Source organism: Melopsittacus undulatus, chromosome 7, assembly GCF_012275295.1.
Source record: "Melopsittacus undulatus isolate bMelUnd1 chromosome 7, bMelUnd1.mat.Z, whole genome shotgun sequence".
Classification (NCBI taxonomy): Eukaryota; Metazoa; Chordata; class Aves; order Psittaciformes; family Psittaculidae; genus Melopsittacus; species Melopsittacus undulatus.
The window spans coordinates 71,598,725-71,621,513 of record NC_047533.1 but is presented as its reverse complement, the minus strand read 5'-3'; the positions used below and the strand labels follow the sequence as shown (position 1 = coordinate 71,621,513).

Here is a 22,789-nt window from a genome sequence, read left to right as displayed (position 1 = left end):
AGCAATAAAAGTTCTAGGCTCTATGAGAGAGATACTGGCTTTTCATTACTGCATGATTTTCCCTATACCCCATCTGTCACTACTGCTCTATAGCTTGACAGATGTCAATTTCAAGTATTCCTTTTTCTGTCCCAGATGTCTCATGACTGGATTTCCTTTCTCCCTGCTACCATCTCTCCTGGCTTCTTAAACATGATTTTCTTTGGTGCTGCCTAACTTAATTAACATAATCAGAATCTCAGAGTCCTTGTTTCCAGCCTTTATGTAGCTTTAAGGTTGCTGGTTTTACTTCAAGCCTGAAGAAGGATGGGGGTGCCCCAAAGACTGTTAGTGCTTTCTAGCTGTAACAGTTCACACTAGTAAAAGACATCCCTTCAGACTCTCCAATTCATTTTCCATCATAATGCCATTAACATTTCTAGCTTTTATTTGTCTAAGGCTGCAAGAAAACGATGAAGTGTCACTGAAACCAAAGCCCAGCAGCTGAAGCATATGATCCAGTATTCCTGTAGCTATTGATTTTTTTTTATTGCCCTTACTGTACACAGCACTTCAAAGTCACTGAAATTATGGACATTACTTGTGCAACAATCATAGAATCACAGAATAGCTTGAGTTGGAAAGGACCTTAAGATCATCCAGTTCCAACCTCCCTGCCATGGGCAGGGACACCTCACTCTAGACCGCATTGCCCAAGGCTCTGTCCAGCCTGGCCTTGAACACTGCCACAGATGGAACATTTACCACTTTCAGCAACCTGTTCCAGTGCCTCACCACCCTCACAGTAAAGAACTTCTCCCTTATATCTAACCTGAACTTCCCCTGTTTAAGTTTAAACCCATTACCCCTTGTCTTATTGCTACAGTCCCTGATGGAGAACATTTAAAAAGAGATTTCAGAACACAAGCTTTCTAGAGTACTTGGCAATAAAATAGGGTTAAGCATGAAGTCAGGACACAAAGCAAATGCATCTAAGTTTACACCCATACTTCTCAATAACATACTTACTTTTACATCTAAAGTATGTTGCAGTCTGAAGGCAATTGCTTCTTGTTCCTGACGCTGGATTATGCACTGACATTCTGTAAATCGCAGTGATGCCTGTAAGAGAGGAAAAAAGAGGCATCAACTTTCTGTGGATTACAGTCTTTTCTATTTTCTTTCTGATAAAGAAAGAAGGTACAAAGAGAGATGCTGTATTTATCTACTGCTATCAGCATAGAAATATTGCAATAGGACCAGGTGCCTTTCTTGAGAGACTTACAAAAGCAACTCACCTTTATATGATCCTAGTAGTCATAATATGTACACCATGGTACCACAGAAGGGAGCTAATCCTTTCAGGGACATTCCTAGACCTATTGAACACCTCTGGGATTAGAAAATTCAAGTATGCTAGTGTGGCAGAACTCGAAGTTTTAAAATGGGTGGCTGACAACTTTGTTGACCTGTCTCGTTGTTATAGACTCTTTCTTCTTCACAAGTTTACCCTGAAAAGGTGTGAAAAAGTCTAATTATGGAGCTATTTTTCACTGAGGGTTTGTCAGGATAGAAAGAAGAGTAGAAGCTCTAGGCCAAAGCACAAAAAGAGAGAGAAGGAGCATGAACAAGTGTGCTGAGTCTGGGTATGTCAATGATTGATTTCAGTGGAGGCCCTGTTATACTGAATAATTGTCCCTCTCCCCACAGAAGAGTTTCTTTGTGCCAATGAGACAGAGGCAGGTCTAGAAGGTCAGCCTAATTTGCTTTAAATTCCCTGCATTTTTTATTTCCCTAAAATAGTAAGGAGTAAATCAAGAATACTCTTAATGAAAACAGAAGACTGTTGCCATGAAAAAACCCCAAAAGACAGTCTTAAATCTTTCTTCAGGTAAGAATCTTACAGTAACTGTGAATAGGACATACTGTGAATAGGACAACCTAGGTAAGAGGTGAGACATTCTCTTCCTAAATGACTGTAAGGGAAGGTCTCACTGAAAGCACCTTAAATTACCTTATCAAGGGCTGTCTCCATCTTGGATATTTTTTCTTTTAGAAGTTTGTCTTGTGATCGCAAGATCTCCAGTTCCCCAGCAATCCTGATGTTTTCTGCTGTAATATAGCCCAATTCTTGACCTAGTTTACTATTTTTTTCTCTAAGGTAATGCTTCTCCTGAATTTAAGATGAGGATAAAAAGTTGAGTCAAAAATTTGTAACAATCTACATTATACATATTTTTTTTCTGCATTTCTTTTTTTCTCTTTGACAGATCTGAATCAACCCTTTCAGAAGCTTAGCTATTGCATTTTACAGAAAGATGAGGTTTCTTCAGCAAGAAGGTAGCTCTTATAAAGAAAAGTACAATTGGACTGGTCACAATGAGATAACATCTCAGATTTTAGATCCATTCAGAAGGATACAGAATGCATTAGTTGGCATTTTTAAAAGAATGGATATGTAAGAACCTGCTTCTTACTGAAACTAGTACTGTTCTTTCACAGAGAATAACTATAAAATAAAAACTGTCTTTATGCAGAAGGCTTATTTATGTAGTGGAGATATTCTCTCATATATGTTAGGGGGAGGACAGGGAAGGTGATCATTATACCAAGTAAAATTCTCTTTGGTCCTTCTTGGGACAATTGTGCTTTGGGCCATGCAGTTCTCTAAATACAAACTTCATAGAATCATAGAATAGTTAGGGTTGGAAAGGACCTTAAGATCATCTAGTTGCAACCCTCCTGCCATCGGAAGGGACACCCCACACTAAACCATATCACCCAAGGCTTCATCCAACCTGGCCTTGAACACTGCCAGGGATGGAGCATTCACTACCTCCCTGGGCAACCCATTCCAGTGCCTCACCACCCTAACAGTAAAGAATTTCTGCCTTATATCCAATCTAAACCTCCCCTGTTTAAGTTTTAACCTGTTACCCCTTGTCCTGTCACTAAAGTCCCTAATGAAGAGTCCCTTCCCAGCATCCTATAGGCCCCCTTCAGATACTGGAAGGCTGCTATGAGGTCTCCATGCAGCCTTCTCTTCTCCAGGCTGAACAGCCCCAACTTTCTCAGCCTATATTTATATGGGAGATGCTCCAGTCCCCTGATCATCCCCTCATGGCCCTCCTCTGGACTTGTTCTAACAGTTCCATGTCCTTTTTATGTTGAGGGTACCAGAACTGCACACAATGCTCCAAGTGAGGTCTCACAAGAGCAGAGTAGAGGGGCAGGATCACCTCCTTTGACCTGTCAATCACGCTCCTTTTGATGCAGCCCAGGATACGGTTGCTTTCTGGCCTGCAAGAGCACACTGAAGCTGGTTCACGTTCATTTTCTCATTGATCAACACCCCCAAGTCCTTCTCCGCAGGGCTGCTCTGAATCTTTTCTCTGCCCAACCTGTAGCTGTGCCTGGGATTGCTCTGATCCAGGTGTAGGACCTTGCACTTGGCATGGTTAAACTTCATGAGGTTGGCATCAGCCCATCTCACAAGCATGTCAGGCTCTCTCTGGATGGCATTCCTTCCCTCCAGCGTATCAATGGAACCACACAGCTTGGCGTCATTGGCAAACTTGCTGAGGGCACACTCAATCCCACTGTCCATGTCACTGACAAAGATGTTGAACAATATCAGTCCCAACACCGATCCCTGAGGGACACCACTCGTTACTGATCTCCAGCTGGACATTGAACCATTGACCACAACTCTTTGCATGCAGCCATCCAGCCAGTTCTTTATCCACCGAGTGCTCCACCTATCAAATTGATGTCTCTCCAATTTAGAGACAAGGATGTCATGTGGGACAGTGTCAAACACTTTGCACAAGTCCAGGTAGATGACATCAACTGCTCTACCCCTGTCCATCAGTTCCATAGCCCCATCATAGAAGGCCATCAAATTGGTCAGGCAGGATTTCCCCCTAATAAAGCCATGCTGGCTGTCCCCAAGCACCTTGTTGTTTTTCATGTGCCCTAGCATGCCTTCCAGGAGAATCTGCTCCCAGATTTTGCCAGGCACAGAGGTGACACTGACTGCTCTGTAATTCCCCGGGTCAAATTTCTCTAAATACAGTTAAATACTTTTACAGGGAGCTCTTCTGACCTTAGCTGCATTTGTCATTGCTTCTTCCAAGAATTTAATCTTGCTCTGTAATGCATCCATCTGTCCTCTCTTCGCTGTGATCTGCTTCTGCATTCCCACTGCAACTTTCATAGCTATAAAACACAAAGTTCATTCTCAATGAACAACATTGATTAGGTATTCTGTCAAAAGACTCTGGAAGTTGGTTATCAGCAATATGTTAGAATAAGTAAGTTGAACAAGGATTCCATGGTCACTTATGTGTGCAAACCACCCATTAGCATTAGCTAGAGTTTGTCCATGGTAGTGGCACCAGACCCATCACATACTCACAAGATGAAAAGAGAGCATTCCCTGGAAACAGGCATAAAGATCACTTGAGGAAACTCAACTTCTCATTTAAGTTTTACAGTATGTAGTAAAAGGTTAAATAAAAGTATGCTGTTATCTGCAGTACTGATTATTTATTTCACAAAACATCTGGAATATTATTACAGTATCTATTGAGGGATCAATACTTAGAAAAATCTCCTTGTTAAAATATAAATGTATGTGATTCTGGGGAAGTTCAATCTGTAATTACCATTGCCATCGTATCTTTCCATAGCCTTTAGAGCAGTCCTGGTCTGTTCCAATTCAGCTTGGGCAGATTTCAACTGCATTTTCAGTCTGTCTGCTGTATTTTCCATCTCCTTGATTTTATCCTGGTAGTCCCTCTTAAAATCTTCAAATCCCTCTGGTTAGAGTAAGATTGATAATTTTTTGTCACTATAATTTCATTCTTGTAGCTAAGATTACTGCTCTCTCACCTACTCTCTTAAAAGGAGTATGAGACATGCAGATAGCTAAGACATAAAGCAAATAACTAACAAATGCACAACTAGCAATTCATTGTCCTACATGTCACCAAAAGCTTCTGTTTCACCAGTAACAAATGTGTCCTTTGGTTGCTCACTGAAGCAACAGCTCAAGTAAGTGACATAAACCCATGTTTCTGAATTCTGCTGCTAGATCCAACAGCATACTGTGAAGGTTAAGGGTATTGGTGAGAGACAGCATTTCTTCCTGGTCATTCTTTTCTCCAGCCATGCTATAACCAACTAAGGGCTGAACTGATCTAATTTGTCAGACATTCCCCTGTAACTCTGCTTCTCAGCTCTGCTCCTCTTATTTCTCTGCAACTCTTCTGTCATCCACACCACTACAAGCCAGTCAGCTGTGAGCTCAGACTCTATCGACAGCTTGGCCTTAATTTCTCTGTGGTCATTCACTCCAATAAGCCTTTCTTAAAGCTCATTCACCCTGATAGTACTGTACAAAGTTAAGGCAGACATACAGGCTCTGTTTAATTCTTACAAAACTTAGTAAGTTTATAAGTGAGGACATCCATGTTCCCAATGGGAATATTATGAGAGTAGAGGGGTGTATAAAGAGCAAAACATGTGAACACTATCATCTGGCTGGCTGCAGTGCAGATTTATCAGAGGATCCCCCTGAATTTTGGTGGTTGGCTTAGTTCCAGACCCTACTTTTGATTTTGCTTTCCTTCACATTACTTCTGAAAACAGTGGAGTTACAACATAAACATTTCTAAATAACACTGTAGCAAAGCTACAACAAAACAGAAACAAAGTTCCACTGTAATTTGACCACAGACTGTTAATAGGATCCCCTAGTGCTCTTTAATAACACTCAGGGAAAAGCAGTCAAGTATCTGTTCTGCGATTTACTGCGTCTGCTTCTTTGGTCTCCAGAGCCAGGCAGTTTAAGTACTTTTGTTCAGGAAGATTGCATTCTCACCATTGTGTGCCAGAATCCCAAATCATGACATGGCTCTCTGAAGTGACCTGACCACCCCTTGCTGGCAGGGAACCTCCTGCTGTACCAGCAGCCATATTTGGATTCAGCAAGCAAGCTGCTCTTTTATTTTTAACACCAGCCCAATTTAGCGGATGTCAGAGCTGAGCCAAGTTGAGGCTCCTTACCTGCAAGGCCAGCTAGCTCACCCCGACTGGCTTCAAGTTCATTCATTAGCTGGTCTTTTTCCAGTTTCATATTGTTAAGTGCATGGAGCCTCTCAGTGCAGGTGTTAACCAGTTTAACCTTCTCCAGTTCCAGTTCACTCAGTCTGGCTTCCATTTCATGTATTCTGGTTTCTTTCTCATCCTTTGCAATCTACTTACATAAAAGACAATGTTAACTATGTGCAATACACATAATTACACAAAATAAGCACAAAGATGTGCAGACATCATCATTACTTTAAATCTTGGTTGTCAGTGAAGAGTTTGGGGCAAGAAAGAAAGTCAGAGTAAAGTAGACAGATTAGTTCTGTGAAAATTGCTAATCCAGGCAAAAAGGGTGCAACAGAATCTCATCTGCTGGTTTCCACCATGTTTAACCTTAGCAGGTATATTATATGCAAGTTATTTCCATCCTTTACTAGCAGCACTTCCATATTCACCCCTAATTCTCACAGAAGAGAATGAGATTCCCCATCTGGAGTGAATTTGTTCTGAAGACACTGACCTGCATAAGACTGCCCTATCCTGTAATTCTTGACAGAGTAATAAGCAGTTCTAAACAGTTTCTTCAGTTTGGAATTCTGAGTGCTTACTGTGTATTATTTTTCAGTAACACTTTGTATTTCTGGTTCTGTTACTGGTGTGGACAACTGTACCACTGAGGACAGCATGTTATATTCCAGCTTGCAGAAGCCTCTTGGCAACTGCTTTTTACCAGTGAATTATTCATTTTTGGTGGTAATATTCTCTCTGCCCACTACCTCTTTTATTGCTGCTAGGATTCAAGCTGCATTAAAACCACAGTATTAGCACATTAAGACGGACATTTAAAAACAGAAAATATTTACTGTATTACAAAGACATAAATAAAGCATTGTTTGCACACCTTCAGTTCTTCTGCTTTCAGTTTCCAGTCATCTATTTCTTTTATAAGCTGGGATTTCTCAACTTCTATTGCTCCAGCAGCTCGACTGTGCTGGCCCACAATCTGGGTCATGATATCAATTTGCTTTTGGAAGATCTCAATAATCCTTTGCTTCTCTGATATCTGCAGTTTCAGTGCTTCACACTCTGACTGCACATGATCTAAATGGTCCTCTTCATTCTTGAGATGTTGGAACTCTTGTATCCTACTGCTAAGTTGTGAATGCAGTTTCTCAATTTCCTCACTGGTAACCTCAAGGGCTCTCTCTTTCTCCTGCAGACAGGCTGTCAGATTTGACACAGTTTTCTCAGCAATCTCCAAATCGATCTGTTTGGCTGTAAGATCTTCTTTAACTTTACGGAGCGTGTCCTTGGTTGACTCCAGTTGGACAGTCAATGAGGATATTCTTCCAATGCTTTCATTTTTTTCCTTAATTGCAGCCATCTGAATAACAGAAATATAAAGCTCAACCAAGAGAAACGTTTATTTCTACCTTTAAAACTTTCTGTCACATTTTGGTTTTTCTAGAGTTCACCATAAAACATCTGGGCTTTACAGGAAAATTAGGTCAGCATGATCTAGTCTACAATGACTGTGTGATTCTTGTTGTTTTCTTTCCTTTCCCCATCTTAATAAGTAAAGTATTGCTCAGAATATTGGGTGTTTATTATGGAAAATGGAAAAGGTTAAACTGATGGGAAAAAAACCCAACAAAACCACAAACCTGCAATTTTAGTATGAAATTTAGAGCAGCTGAGGCAAAAGAACTTTAAGTGTTAGAACTTGACTGACAGCACTGTAATTTGGGGGGGGGGGGGGGGGGGGGGGGAAGTATATACATGAATAATTTATACTGATTTTATTCCTGCAGGCAGCAATGTGCACCATTTAAAGCATCAAGCAGTGTGACTCAGGATATGCTAACAGTACAAAATAGAAACAGGGGAAAAGAATGAACTTCCTGGTGGGAGGATTTTAAAGGAAAAATAATGGATTGAGAAGATGTAGAAGGCTATGTGAGGTAGCACAAGCCTGTCGTTGGGTCGAAACACAAAGTAATTAGCTTGATCTTTACCCATAATGCAAAGAGGGTTACCTAATTACAGCTCATTTCTGAGGGGCTGAAGAAGAAAGAGGAATGTACTACAAATCAGTGTCTAGGAATCTACTTTGTCAGAATTAATTCTTTCTGACATAGCACTGCATTCAGCTTAGGTTTATAAACATAAATGTCATTATATTTTCATTAAGCACTACATAAATGAAAGCATTATGAAGGCCTTTCATTTACCAATTATTCTTAGAGAAAATACTACCTTCAATAGTTTGTTTGTTACACCTGCCAACATCAAACTTTCTGGAAATTTACACAAGGTTGTTTCAGAGGTTTATAGTCAAAATCAAGCACACAATCAGCAGAACATTCATTTTCTCCTAAGCCTTGTATGTCAAAAATAAATATTTAAATAATGGTTCTACATCTTCATAAGTAATGAGAAGTGAGGACTGGATAGGTCAGAAAAGGGAAAAAATTTGAGAAAAAATAGGGAAAAAATGCAGATTTTGAGTGTAATGTATTTGCATCTTTGGAAGCACAATTTTGCCACGTTAGCCGCAGAGGCCCCCCATCCCATGGTAACCAGTTACAATGCTTCTACCTGAAGTAAAGACCCTATTTGGTGTTCTTTCTATCCTGAACACGATCACATCACAGCTGCTTACCAACCTTGTACTCCATTTGTTTCTGACATTCAGTCCTCATTTCCTTTGCTGTGTTTTCCATACACTGCAGTTGCTTGGTTTTGTTATCTAGTTGTCTCTTTAGATGGTCAATGGTGATGCTGCTGTCTGTGTTCTGATCCCAGATTCGCTTGTTCTGCTCTTTTTCTAGACTTAGTTCTATCTCTTTTTTACGCAGTTCAAGTTACAAGAAATTAAAGTCACATCCCTCTTTAAATCCATTAGGATTTTTTTCTTCTTTCTCTTAACATCAGCAACATTCAATTACACAATTTGATAACTGAACAGGGACCACTATATGGATTTACACTTAGCAGAAGACAGGAATATCGGCTAAACTAGTCTGACACCTCTTACATGTTTTCTTCCAACAAAGCAGTAAGTTTCAACTTACTGCTGCTATAGTTATTTTGAAGCATGTAACACCTCAGCACTGAAGTCTTTCATGTCATTTATATCTATTCAAAAATCAGTGTAAGCTACAAAACTAAAAAATTCGTGTTGTGTCAGTATCAAATGAAAAACAATGAAGCACATGGCATTCCTAGGAAGGCTGCTCTTGATAAATATCCATCTTTACCACTAATAAGAATTTGCCACATGTTCCCCATAGCTTAAATCTTTTCTACCTCAGATGTAACAGTCCATAACTGAAATTATAAATGATAATTTAAAATGTAAATATTGTTAAAAAATCCTGACATTTCAGAGCTATTCATTTTGAAAATACAACTTTAAAATGTGCTCAAACTGAATTATCAATAGGCATTTCTGCTAATCATAACTTTTGCTGTTGTAACCATCTGCATATTGTAAAAGTAAAAAACCAACTAGGAAGCTCAGAGAATGGCAGAATAAAAACATGAGCTGAAGACAGAAACAAAAGGAATCCTAAAAGGAGTTTCCTAACCCTCAATTATACAATGATTTTTCTGACTCCAGTCTTCTCAATAGCTATGTACATTCTGTAGGAAAAGATTTACACTAATATACTCTTGAGTAGGAGAATGCAGTATAGAATGAAATTATTTCAACATCTCCTTCAGAGCACTGTGACAATAACTAGGCAAACAAACCTAATGAAACCACACAAACTAATACCCCAAAATTCAGTCATTAAGGAATAATCTTGTGTAAGAAGAAAAGCAAGGCTAATTATAGTACATGAAGCCAGCTGTGGTGAAATCAACCCTATGTGGCAAAGTTTTTTATACTGTATGTTCAATTTGTGAATATTCTCAATCAGTTATAAAGGAATGTTTAGTGCTAATTAGGAAAATCACAGGGATCAAGGTTCTTGAACAGAGGGACCTAAACTGTGAGGTTAAAGTGAAGGTGGCTCAGCATCTTTAACATGATTTGCATAGGATTCAAGGGTTTTGTGTTTTTGACAAAGTTAATCTTAATACAGCATGCTAATGGCAAAGGCCCTTGAGAAATTTTCTTGACAGCTAATTCAATTTTCTAAATAAGCCTCATAAAAAAATAAAAAATAATCCTCATACCTAATTATAAGGGGGCTGCTGCACTTCATAAACAAGCAATGTGCAAATCTCAACACCATCAGTAGAGAGAGGCTTTTAGAAAGCAAGATTCTTTTCAATACAATCACTTGTTTTTACCAGTAACTGATGAGTCGTGTTATTCAAATATCTAGATTCTTGGCTGCTTTGATCCTGTCCTATCTGAGCTTCTGCCACCTCAGAACGAGCTAGGTGCAACTGCTTTTCAAGATCTTTGACCTAGAATAAAGAAAAACATTCATTAATAATTACCTTAACATATTCTATTTTAAATACTACATTGGATTTTTTCTACTGTCCTTCTAGGTTCTACTCAAAAGAAGACCAAACGTCATCTTTATTCCCTAGGTGTATTCAGAATTGTGTTGTTTTTCAGCGACTAAGATCAATTTCATTGCAGAGTTAACTGACGTTCCTGAGAATGAACTGGCTTCTATTCTGATCCACAGCTGTTAAAAAATTCCTTACCTGCACTGTAAACATTAAATGGAACAGGAAATCAGCCAGTTAAGAAAAAATTCAAGCTCCTTGCTTGATTTGCAATACTATTAGTTAGAAAAGCAAACATAATGTAAACATGACTAAAACACAATCTGTATGGAATCATTCAATAAGACTATATGAAATCTCCTACAGTGCTCTTCTAACAAGCACTTCAGGATCTGCAATCTCTCTTTCGGCTACCACAAAAATCTGGGCATTTCCTTTCTATTTCCTTAAAAATGTTTCTTCAGCTTGTGACAAAACCATCACTTTCCTTCCTCTTCTGCCCCCCTCTTTCATGCATCTGATTATAATAAAAACATAATTCTTCTTAATACTAATGGACATTTATGCAGTGTTAGTGTCAAAACCTGAGGTCTTTCACCAAATGGAGGTTGGGCACATCATGATGAAAAGATGTTGTCAAGGGAAAGTTCTTAAGATCTTTTTATGAAGTTTTCCTTCCCCAAAACTGGACTGGTTCTCCTCCTAGAGCTCCAATGGCTAAATAGTGGAAGGACATTTTGAGGGCCTCTTTTTCCTGTAATGAGCTTAGGTCCTTTCTGAAAGGGGTTCCTCTCATCTTGTGGAGCCCTCCAATAGGAGAAATCTCAGTAAATCCCAGGTTACTTCTCCCTGAATCCCTCCTTACACAACTACTCCATATTTCCACAGAAAATTTAAACCTGAAGTACACCCTCTACAGAGCTCAACAGCTGTATGCAACATTATCAACAGGGCTTTCTCTGACAGTGACAGAAAGAGATGTTCTTGCATAGGACCCTTCCTGTACAATTAAGTTAATTTAGGGAAAAGTTCATCCCGAGCATATATTCAGCCATATTCACACTGTGTTTAATGATATAGTGAAGTCTGCCAGACACACTGAGGTCTAACAGCAGGTTTTATGTAGCATATACAAACAGATCACTTACATATTTAGATTTATATCTACTAAAGTACCACATTTTTCTGACTGCTGAAACTGTCTCATGTCAACAACTTATAGAATCATAGAATCATAGAATAGTCAGGGTTGGAAAGAACCTTGAGATCATCTAGTTCAAACCCCCCTGCCATGGGCAGGGACACCTCACACTAAACCATATCACCCAAGGCTCTGTCCAACCTGGTCTCGAACACTGCCAGGAATGGAGCATTATTCTTAGCCCTGCCCAATTCTGCAAGCTGCTGCAACTTCAACATACTTTGGCAGGACCTTCCCCATGTCTACTGCCTGTTGCACGAACCAACACACTTTTCTGATTTTTTAAACCTTGCTTTTAACAATCCCAGGATTTCATACTGGAAGAAACCATGAGGTGTCACCCTTTTCATCCTTTCATCCTCAGTCATCTTTTTCACACTGGTTCTGATCTTGCAAACGTCATTTATGTAACAGCCTTTTTCCAGGCTGAAGAGTCCTAATCAAGCTCAGCCATTCCTCATACTGAAACTGACACTTAACTTCATCTTTGGCTTTAGTTTTCACCTACTCTCTTGAAAATGTTAGTTGATAAGGTTTTTACCCCACCAGAGAAGCCCTGGAGGAAGCCATGTTGTAAAAGCAAGACATACATTTATAAAACCTTTATTTAGATTCTCTCTCACATCTTCCAAGGAATGACTCCACATAACAGCCTAAGATCAAATTATCTCCAGCTATCAACTCGTCTCTCACTAAAGTCTCCCTTAGCAATTCAGTTTATTACACTTATTTTTGAAAAGCAGTTTTTATTGGATAAAGTAGCATATTCTTTCATAGATATACAACCCAAGCATTTTCTGGAGTTGCTAGACTGTGAAAAATAGACTTATTTATTCCCAGTTTCCAATTTCACATGTGTTACAAGTTAAGCATTCTGGAAGGCAACATGCCTATGGAATATACACTATAGTTAGAGCTATAAATCTGATACGACCTTATGCTGTGCACTGCATGATTTGAATCAAAAGAATTCAGGTAAAGCCGACATGAAAATATACCATATATTGTACCCTCCTTGAAGATGAGATACAATAATGAATATTTATTTACAAATTCCCTACAGGTCAGTTATGATGCTGTGAAAAGTTACTTTTGGAACCGACTAATGTGAGGTTTAATATATGTCAATCAATGGGATTGACAGAAGCAGAAACCTACAGAAATGATAAACCACCTTCCTGCTGTTTTACAGTGCAAGTACACACGCACCATTGCTTTACACTCTTGACCTGCACATCCCTGCCATTCCATTCTCAGACCTTTTTGGATCAGAGACCATGAGCTCTGCCAAACTTCATGGAACTCCTGTGACCTGAACTTTCCCTCTTCAACAGTATGTTGGAGAAGGATGCCTAAATCCTCATGACTTGTAACCTAAGATGGATTTGGATCCATCAAGCATTTCTGCATAGATCAGCTCCACTGATTTTTAAAGAGAGTGGACAGTAACCATTTACAGATAATTTTCTAAAGAAAACATAAATTATCTTTCACCACAAATAAGAAGGAATTTAAAGATATTCAAATTGTTTATAAAACTGGAAACAAAAGCAGTGAAATAACTGAAAGATGCAGTGGGTATGATATAGAAATGGGATACAAAATGCTGCAGTTCAAGACATGGCAGAGATTTTGTGTGTAACTGTAAGAAGTTCTCTCTATCTGCTGGCAGTAACTCCATGCTGTACTACCTAGGAAAGAGTTGGGCTTTGGGCAGCAGCAGGGTTAAAAAAAATTGACAAGATTAATGTTTTCTAATGGGATTAAGAAATAGTTTGAATACACATGTGCTGCCCAGACCCTCTTTTTTGCCTGTATTGTATTCAGCTGGTAAGAAGCCTTTGGATTTCAATTAATGTTAAAGATTCTTAACTCACAAGTGGGGCATCTCCAGGAACCTAAATGCTTCTCAATCACTGCTGTAATCAAAATGTCCTCCCATCCTTCCACTTACCAAGACAAAAAGTTACCAAAACATTTTTCTGGGCAGTACAACATAAATAAGAAGCTATTTTTAGTGCCTGTTTTTGCTGACATATTTTCCTGCAGTACAGTACAATAATGTTCTTGTCCTCCATGTACAAGTGATGTTTGCAGTGCAAAATCATTCATTTCCAGAAGGCACCATTAGGTTATGCTCTCAATACACTCAGCAAAACTATTCTGTTCAGTGAGTTTTGCAGAGATATTTTGTGCTAAAAAGAAAGATAACGTGTTCTTAAAACTAATACAAACAAATCAAGTCAAGGATGAGGCAATTTATCTTATTGTCCACACAGTTTTTCTGAAGCAAACCCTTATAAAAATACTTTTCTTATATACCTGGAACATCCCAGGCATATACACAGTTTCATTGGCACTAATGCTAACACAGAAATCCATACGCACCTTGTCTTCATATATACTTTTAACTTCTTGTAATTCAGAACGCAGCTGACAAACTGCAGATTCCAAGTGACTAACTTGATGTGCATGCACTGAATTCTGATTTCTTGTTCGTTCTCTAAGAAAATTTTTAGGTGGAGAAATTAGAAACTGTAAGAACCATGGAAGTAAAAAACATCTTGTTGTTTTCATTGCAATCATTATGACCACTGAAACTCACTGCTTTGCAGTAGGATTATTACTCACAGTGGGATGACATAAAAATTACACCCCCCTACTGGTTAGATTTGCTGATACCCATCTCACATAAAATTACATAATTTGAAATCCTGCTGCTTTCTGTTCCCGATAATAACTCATTTATTCCCAAGCAAGTCCTAAGAAAGGCAAGTCTGCTTTCAAATGCACCCAAACTATTCTACAAGCAGAAATTAGAAGCTTTTGCATGGTCTCAACCATGCAAATCAGATATTAATGCATACTCACATTTTAATCTCATTTTAGGCTTGCAACACTGCATGGCATATCCTCATTTTTTTTCACTGATATTTTGAGGACTGATTTCTGAGTTGTCAAGTGGCTGATGAGAATTAGTGTCTTTTTATTCTCACTCAATTGTTACCAAAGTCAACAGAACCAAAACATCTATTTATCCCAAATGAAACTACCCTTTCTTTAAAATTATTATTCATCACTATTTGTACATGTATGCAAACAACCCAACTGTTTACCCATCCTTGTTTGTGAGTCAACTGAAAATGCTGCTGGAAATTAATTTTATATCTGAATCCACAGAACATTTAAAAGACAAAGGTCACAGTGCAACAAAATAAAAACCAAAACTGCAGGGCAGAGAGCAGGGTATATAAGCAGCATAAGCTTTCTCTAAAGTTAAGGTTACTCTTAACATTTTCTATACTATAATCACAAAACATACTGAATGATCTTCATCTGGCTTTCCATACTATTTGCACAGCTATATGCATTGTGCTTTATCAGTCAGTGCTGCCACCTCCTGTTCATGCTCACTTACTAGTTGCTCAATCTTATTTCAAAAGAAAATACTGGTTAACAATTTTAGTCTTGCAAGTAGTAACTTCTGCACTGAAAACATAGTGATAATTTCCAATATTCAGAAATGTAACCATTTTGATGTTCTATTATGAATGCAATGTTATATATTGAGTTACTGACCAGGTAACCATATAATTCAGGTGGATAGCTGGGGAAATTAGTACTTCTTGAAGATGGAAGGATAAAGCTCTTAGTGAAATTAATGAGAAAAAGTTGATGCAACTATCAAAGTGACTGTTTTCAGTATTTTCTTTCAATGGTCTCCAAACAAATTCTAGATGTCCACCTAAGTAGCCAATCACACTTAGAAAATTAAGGTGTAGAGATTCTTTCAAAAAAGTAGGTTTTTTATGCAGTGAATAAAACAGGAGATTGTCAGCATGGAAGGAAAAAGCAACAGAAAGTCAAGAGCAAAGAAACATCTGGAGTGGAACAATTATTAAGTCCTCAAAAACATTGCTTGTTGCCCACCCAGCCACTTCCCCCACCCCCCCAGTATCATCATCATCAGAAAAGAACTATCTGTGGAACACGTGAGAAAACATCTATTTATGTTATACAAATAAATAAATGGAGAACAGGTACCTATTTTGGTGTTGCTGAAGTAGCTGTTTTGGGGTTTGTGAATCTTTCTTCAGTGACTCAAGTTCTTCTTCTACCTATTGCAAATAGATGACAATGCTAATGCCTACAGAAGAGACACACGAAACTAGATTTCAAAGTGTAATTTCCCTCCTTTTGCTACCACCTTACACTGTGAAACCAGTTACACGCAGTTAAATTTTGGCAATAAATCCAACCTCAAGTTCAGGGTAGTGTAAAAGATCGGCAAACCAGCACCTGTCATCTTAACTGCAAAGCAGCATTTGTATGCCTTTATGCCGTAACCATTTCCTTCAGCTGCTTTAGATGGGAGGTCATAGAGTTATCAAAAATACCTTCTGAAAATACAGAACATAAAAGTCTTGGAAGGAAAAGTATAACTTTCTTCACTTACCAGGGCAACCTTTTCTTTGAGGTATGACACCTCTGAGTCTAAATCTTGCAGTACGTCAGCAAGTCCTGTGCTCAGGCTGTGCATGTGGCTGCTAGTAATGTTCTCATGGTCACAGAGTTTCCTGCCTGTGCTGTCTTCGTAGTCCATGAGGATGCCATGGAGTTCCAGAAGTACTTCTTCGTGGCTGTGGACCATCTTTTCCAGATGTTCAGTTTGGCTGTCAGCCTCCCTTAGCATCTCCTCCTGCAGGTGGCCGGCAGCTTCCAGTTTTTTAATAGTAGTTTTTAGCTGTATTTTGATATTCTCTTGGCTCTGAGATTCCTTTTGTCTGAATTGGGAAAATGATTAAATAATTCAGAAAACAGAATTCACAACATAGATTTTTATCCTGAATAACAGGTATAATACTTATCTGCCATTATTTTTACAGCTACACAGTAAGCCATTTTCTAAACCAGGGTGCCACAGTCTCATCATTGTCATTCCGGAGGGCAAGTTTCTCATTTAGGAGATGTGGTGTGCCTCTCAAAGCCCATATATACACTCCTCACAACACATCTGTCCTGTCTTTATACCTAGCATCCTGAAGCACATCTCTTTCCAACTGCACTTCCATCAGTTTGGTCTGCAAATCAGCAATGATCAACCTTAAGTTGTTTTTCTGTTGCTCATGTAGCTCAGTAGTCTAAAGGAGGAAAAAACACCAAAGATGCTAAACCAACCAAAGTATTAAATAACCCCTGCCACAACCCCCCAAAAAAGAGAAAGAAAGAAAAGAGAAAGAAAAGAGAAAAAAAAGAGAAAAGAAGAAAAAAGAAAAAGAGGAAAAAGAGAAAAGGAAAAAAAGGGAAAAGAGGAAAAGAGGAAAAAAGGAAAGAGGAAAAAGGAAAAAAAGAGGCTGAGAGCAGCAAGGGTATGTGAATTAAGGGTTTTTTTTTAATATTTCTTAGTTAACTTGCTAGTCACACTGTGCTGTCATGGACTGACTATGCATGAAAGACTGCTACAAGGATCATGCCAACATTACTACTCATTGTCTATTTCTGTCAAATGGCACGTGGGAATCATGATGGCCATGTACAATTTACAGCAGCCAAGTGGATGCTCAAAACAGTGCTGGTGAAACTGTCCAAAGACTCAGCAATGACAAAACCAATAAAAGCTTGTCTATAATTTAAGAAGCTGTCCCAAACTTGCAACTCACTTCATTCAGCCTTTTCTGCGCATCTCTACCTTTCTGCGAGTATTCTTCTAGAATGTTTTCCATGTGTTCTTTGCCAGCACCACTCACGTTTTCCTTCTCAGAATCAGTATGTATTTCATATTTGGAACAGAAGATATTATTGGGTGGACTGCTAGTGGTACTAGAACAGGCTGAGCTTTTCGTCACTGTGCTGAGAATGGAAGAAGCTAAAACGTTCTGGTTGCTGAGAAATGGACTAGCAGCACCTGAAAGGCAGATAAATTTAACTGCTGAAGCAAAAGTCATATGTGAGAATAATCCATCATCTGTACAACTGGGCATTTGTGCCTCTTCGTGTCTACCAACAGTACAACCTAGGAATCAATCCCCCACTGGCTGTGTGAAACTGGGTGTTCAGAGAACACTTCAGAGCTGCTCTGCCTTTACCTTGGGCTTGTGCCGACAAGAGCTGTGCATGACACAGGGCCTAAAGAGGATTCAACTTAAAATACATAACATGAACTTCTAAATCACATAACAGTCTGCAATGTTTACAGTAATTTACTCCCAAATGTTCTGAAATCTATTTAATACTTGCCCACACTAGGCATATTGCCACTTGGTAAAGATTCCTCATGACTCAAAGAATGTATCATTGATTTCACCATGCATTTGGTGGTTTCTCTGTGGACTTTCAGAGACTCTTTTGGCTCTTTTTCCAGTCTCTCCCTGCAGAAAAGCACATAAAAACCTTTGCTGAAAAGGCAGAACTGAATACAGAAGAGTATCCGACTGCTCTCCATCACAAATGAAACCTGACAGGACCAACTGAAAAGTGGAATCAGAAAATTTATTTGGCAACACTGTTGTACTTTCCTGGTTTGCATGTGTATTTGGCAACAGTGACACATCTTCAACAGCTGCAGCTCCACTGTAGTCAACTGAACTATCATCTTTTTCACTAGCAGGCATAATCTATTAAAGTTCAAAGAAGTAAAGCAGCATTTCATCAAAGAGAATTAAGTTGGTTTACCTTCTTAAAATGGATTTCCCTTTATTTCCACATTTCTTCTCCTAGTTGGCCAGTAAAATACTACCTTACTGAGACAAAGCTGGAACTGTATGGTCCACCAAACCCACAGAAATCTATCAAATACTTCATTTGCAGGCATGATAAGATACATCTAAGAGAACTTAGAATCAAGAAACCTGTTTGGTTGTATGAAACCTTGAGCACAGTAGAAAGGAAACCTGTGCCAATACACACCATCTGATCTTATTGGACTTGATGGGCACCAGACAATTTGCTACATTCCTGACAGGGAGTTGGGGGCGGGGGGGGGGGAAGGGGGGATTGTTCAAAGAAAGCAGGCAGATAAGTTAAAAAAAGGCAAAATGATTTTTTCTGACCAAAAGAAATCCATCTAAGTGAGAATACTAGACAGGCTTTGGCAGCTCAGCTCTAAGCAGTAAAGAGACAAAAACTAAGAGGAAACATGAAGAAAAAATAGTTGAGGGACAAACTGGAATGTGAAATTGTGGAAAAACAGTTTAATTGGCAAGTCTACAGTTGAGGGAAGACAATGAGATCGGCAAGGAGAGCAGCTCCCTGTCACTGAGCATCAGTACTCTTGTGTGTACATACCAGGACTGTGACATTCACAAATGACCCAATTACAACATGCACAGTTGATTTCTGCCCACACAGCACTTCTTTTTCACAATGCAACAAGTCCCTATGTCTGTGTACTGCACTTGTTATGCTGCCTCTATGCAGCTGTATTAAGGCATCATGATAAACCTTAATTTTCTTTCTGTGACATTACTGATGAAACAAGATCAGAAGACACTGAAGCAAAGAGAACTACACAGCATAGGGAAAAGCACCCTGAGTTTGTAACTCTGGAACTGGGAAGAAGAGGCAAGGGTGGAGGTTCTATCAACACTGCCCTGTTATTGTGGAGTATAACCTAAATGTGTAAACAGGTTAAAAGAATGACTGTACAAATACCGAAGACTAATAAATTTGACAGTTGGGACAGACATTTAGACTCAGTAAGTCTTTATGTTCTAATTTCCTGGGCACTGTGATGTACTATGCAAAAATGCAGCTTTTTCCTCATAATTTTTCTTGTGACATCTGCCACTAGACACTGTTGCAATGAGTGCACTGGTGAGATTACACTTCAGCCTGATCCACCAGAGTCTGAGTGAATCAGTAAATCAAAGCTTTGGGGAGAAAAATACAATCCTAATTCTTCTCTGTTGGCAATTAATTTTCAAATCATTAATTCTTTGGGAAACACTTTCAAATATTATATAGAATCATAGAATATTATATACATAACTGTACACAAAAATCACTAAATCCAAGTACTCCCTTCTGGGGGAAAAAAAAAAACCCAGACACTCAAAACAGTAAAAATCACTGAATTTCACAAGTATCACTTCTCCAATGCTGAATAATTCTGAATCTAAGAGTAGGGGGAATCACAGACCCCTGCAAATTCGTTCCAAAGTGCAGTACTATATACTGCTTTTTGTGCAGAAATCCTATTGCCAGAGAAGAACTCATTCTGCTGTGGATACAAATTCAGGTATTACCTCCACACAAATTACATCGTGCAGTGTAGTTCGTCCTTCACTGCAGAGTGTCTTGGGCAACTGATACCCTTAAATTTTGTGTTCACAGCTTCCCTGTCACATTATTATAACACATCTTAGGAATCTTCTGGCTTCCATTTTCAGTAAGGGTGCTGTTTACTATAATGACAACAGCAGGTACAGGAATTTATTTAATAACAATTAAAATTTGTGTACTACCTTAATTCCTGGATATTCTTGCTCATTGTAACAGCACCTGTGGATAAAGAGGTGTCTCTTTATTTCTACCATATTACAAATCAACTTTAATGAACACAGATGAAGGCTTTTCTAAGTATCTGCCTGCTAAGTTTTGCAATAATCAGTGGCAAATCATATCCATGACCACTTTCCTACCATGTTCCCAGATAGAGATTTTTTCTACAAGAAATCAAAGATGAGATTTTGATAAACGTCTGCGTTGATCCTGGCTACAAATGTTGTCTATGCCAACCTGCTAGATTAAAGCCAAACCCTGCTCCTCACCAACGTGCTTTTGGAGGTATGTCCAAAGGGAAAGAAAAACTCGAAGTCTAAGGCAAGTCGAGACTTGTACATCTCTGGTTTTGGGAATGTGATTGCTATTAACAGTCCCAAATTACACAATTAATTTATGTGCTGGGGGAGAACTCTGTAAACCTCAGGGGCAGAAAAGGAAAAATGAGGAAAATGTTATTACTCAGGAGTAGCTTTGAGCCAGATGAGGTTTTATTTGCATTATTTGAATTTTCCTGGGTGACTGGTCCCCTAGAAGACATAGCACTATATTGTAAATCAAGAGGTAGCTGTAGTAGCAGTTTCCACACCATGGCCAATTTAATACCTTCAATAAACCCATTAGACTGAAAAAGATCTTTGTAGGTGCTTCCTAAGGGCACATAATGGAGAAAGTAGAATTCTGGGAATTCCAGTCCCCAATTCTGAGTACCAGAAATACTTCCTTAATGGGAAAGCTCTGCCTCCAACCCTTGCATAACCACCCCTGGAAAGTTCAGCTCTACCACCATGACAGGCACTCTTCTTAAACTACGGCTGCCTTGCCACTTACCCTCCCTGGTTTTCCATGAGGAAAAGGAAGACAAGGCTGGTTATGGATCTTCTCAGCGGCAATAGCGGTATGGACCCGGCCAAGCGCTGACAAAATGCCCGCCACGCGCTGACAAAATGGCCGCCACATACAGCTGTCTGCCTGTCTGTGGCAGGAAACGAAGTTCCTGACCGGCCTCCCCAGCCTGAACAGGTCTGTTCCAAACCCCTTTAAACCTCTATGAACCCCTCACACTGCCGCTCCAAGAGGATTTGTGCCTCATGAGGGCAGGCACCCGCTCCGCCATCCCCAGACAGGCCGCTCCCTCACACTGAGGAAGAGTGCTTCGTCCCTTCTCCGGTCTCCTCCTCCCCGGGCAGCAGCCCTCCCGCGGCCGCCGGCCGATCCGAATGGAGCCACCCGCTTCATCCCGCCGCAGACTGGGGTAAGCTGGGGCTGGGACACCGGGACCGAGCGGCCATCGGGTGTGCACCTTCACCCTTTCCGCCGGCCCCAACATGGCTGCTCACATGTGCCACCTCAGGCCATGGGCACCAGAGTTTCAGCGCCCTCACCTCAGCGGGATGGTGATAGCAGGTGGTTTAATGATGCTTGAGAATAGGGATAAAAATCCTGTCATAAGGGCGTAAGAGAGGGCATGCATCATCTTTTTCATGGTATTTAGCTAGCAAAGTATTACTTACTGGGCGGTGACCATGACCCAAGTTGGGGTGAGGAGACTTCCTCCTGCCAGAGAAAACGTCAAAGGGCCAAAAGCATCTTCTCCAAATTTCACACCAATATCTTCAGAGAAGAAATGGTTTTATGAATTCCCAAAAGTGTTTTCCACATAGGCATTCTCAGTTCTTGGTCAGAGAATCACCTGAGAGAGATTATCACCTCAGGAAAGAAAATGATTTGGGTATCTCCCCCATTTTGGATCTTGGTTCGCAGAGTGAACATGCAAGCGTCAATTGTCTGTCTGTCTGTCCTTTCAAGTTATTCACAATAAAAGCCAACAGCTCATACCAGATACAACATGTTACAAGTTTCTAGGAACAGGTGTATAAACTGGGCCCAAACCAAAATTATCAGAGAGGTGGAGAACTGAAGTCTGGGCAAACTCAGGAGACAAAAAGATAGGCTTATATATTTACATAACTAAGAAGAAAACCAGGTAACATTTCCACAGCAACAACACACCATTTTAATTTCCAAGGGAAGAAAACCATTCACCTAGTGCTAGAGACAAACCTAAAGATGAAAAGTGCTTTTACATGAGTTACTTTAAACTGAGCAAAGAAAAGTAAGAATTAACTGAATGAAAACAGACCTTTGGTCTCCACTCTCCTTACTGAACTGCATCCCAGTTTTCAGTGCATCAGTGGCAAAACACACATGCAGAGGATGGCAAACAGCTAGAGGAAAAAAAGCATTTTTATTGCAACCCCCACAAAAAGAGGCAGCACTGTAAATGTGTACCTTATTTCTACCCGAAAAGAGGCAAAGAAGTTTATATGTAAATATGCTATACAATATCCCAAAGCCACATTTCAGCACTCCAACAACCCCGGGTGTTAACAAAGCATGCAGACTCACCTGGGAGGCAGCCTGCACCTACCTCTGACAGGCACAGGTGAGGTTTGTTTCTCCTGTTGTTTGGAAGGCTCATTGAGACTTGCCTCTTGCCGTGGGGCTGGGAGGGAGGGGGGCATTAATCATCTCGCATTCACT

The 22,789-nt window shown here is 39.6% G+C and overlaps 1 protein-coding gene across 1 annotated transcript in view; it reads right to left on the bottom strand.

Annotated features, from left to right (window-relative positions):
- Nucleotides 1-21,575, bottom strand: part of CCDC158 (coiled-coil domain containing 158) — a 32,632-nt gene extending 11,057 nt beyond the window's left edge. Inside the window, 17 exon segments of the mRNA XM_034064469.1 lie at nt 1,009-1,101; nt 1,994-2,152; nt 4,085-4,197; nt 4,647-4,799; nt 6,049-6,238; nt 6,974-7,456; nt 8,739-8,960; nt 10,375-10,494; nt 14,135-14,249; nt 15,069-15,119; nt 15,121-15,195; nt 15,785-15,864; nt 16,203-16,530; nt 16,778-16,887; nt 17,407-17,651; nt 18,258-18,360; nt 21,309-21,575. Of these exon segments, the coding sequence (XP_033920360.1) occupies nt 1,009-1,101; nt 1,994-2,152; nt 4,085-4,197; nt 4,647-4,799; nt 6,049-6,238; nt 6,974-7,456; nt 8,739-8,960; nt 10,375-10,494; nt 14,135-14,249; nt 15,069-15,119; nt 15,121-15,195; nt 15,785-15,864; nt 16,203-16,530; nt 16,778-16,887; nt 17,407-17,651; nt 18,258-18,360; nt 21,309-21,575 (2,907 nt within the window).
- Between the last annotated feature and the right edge of the window lie 1,214 nt (nt 21,576-22,789).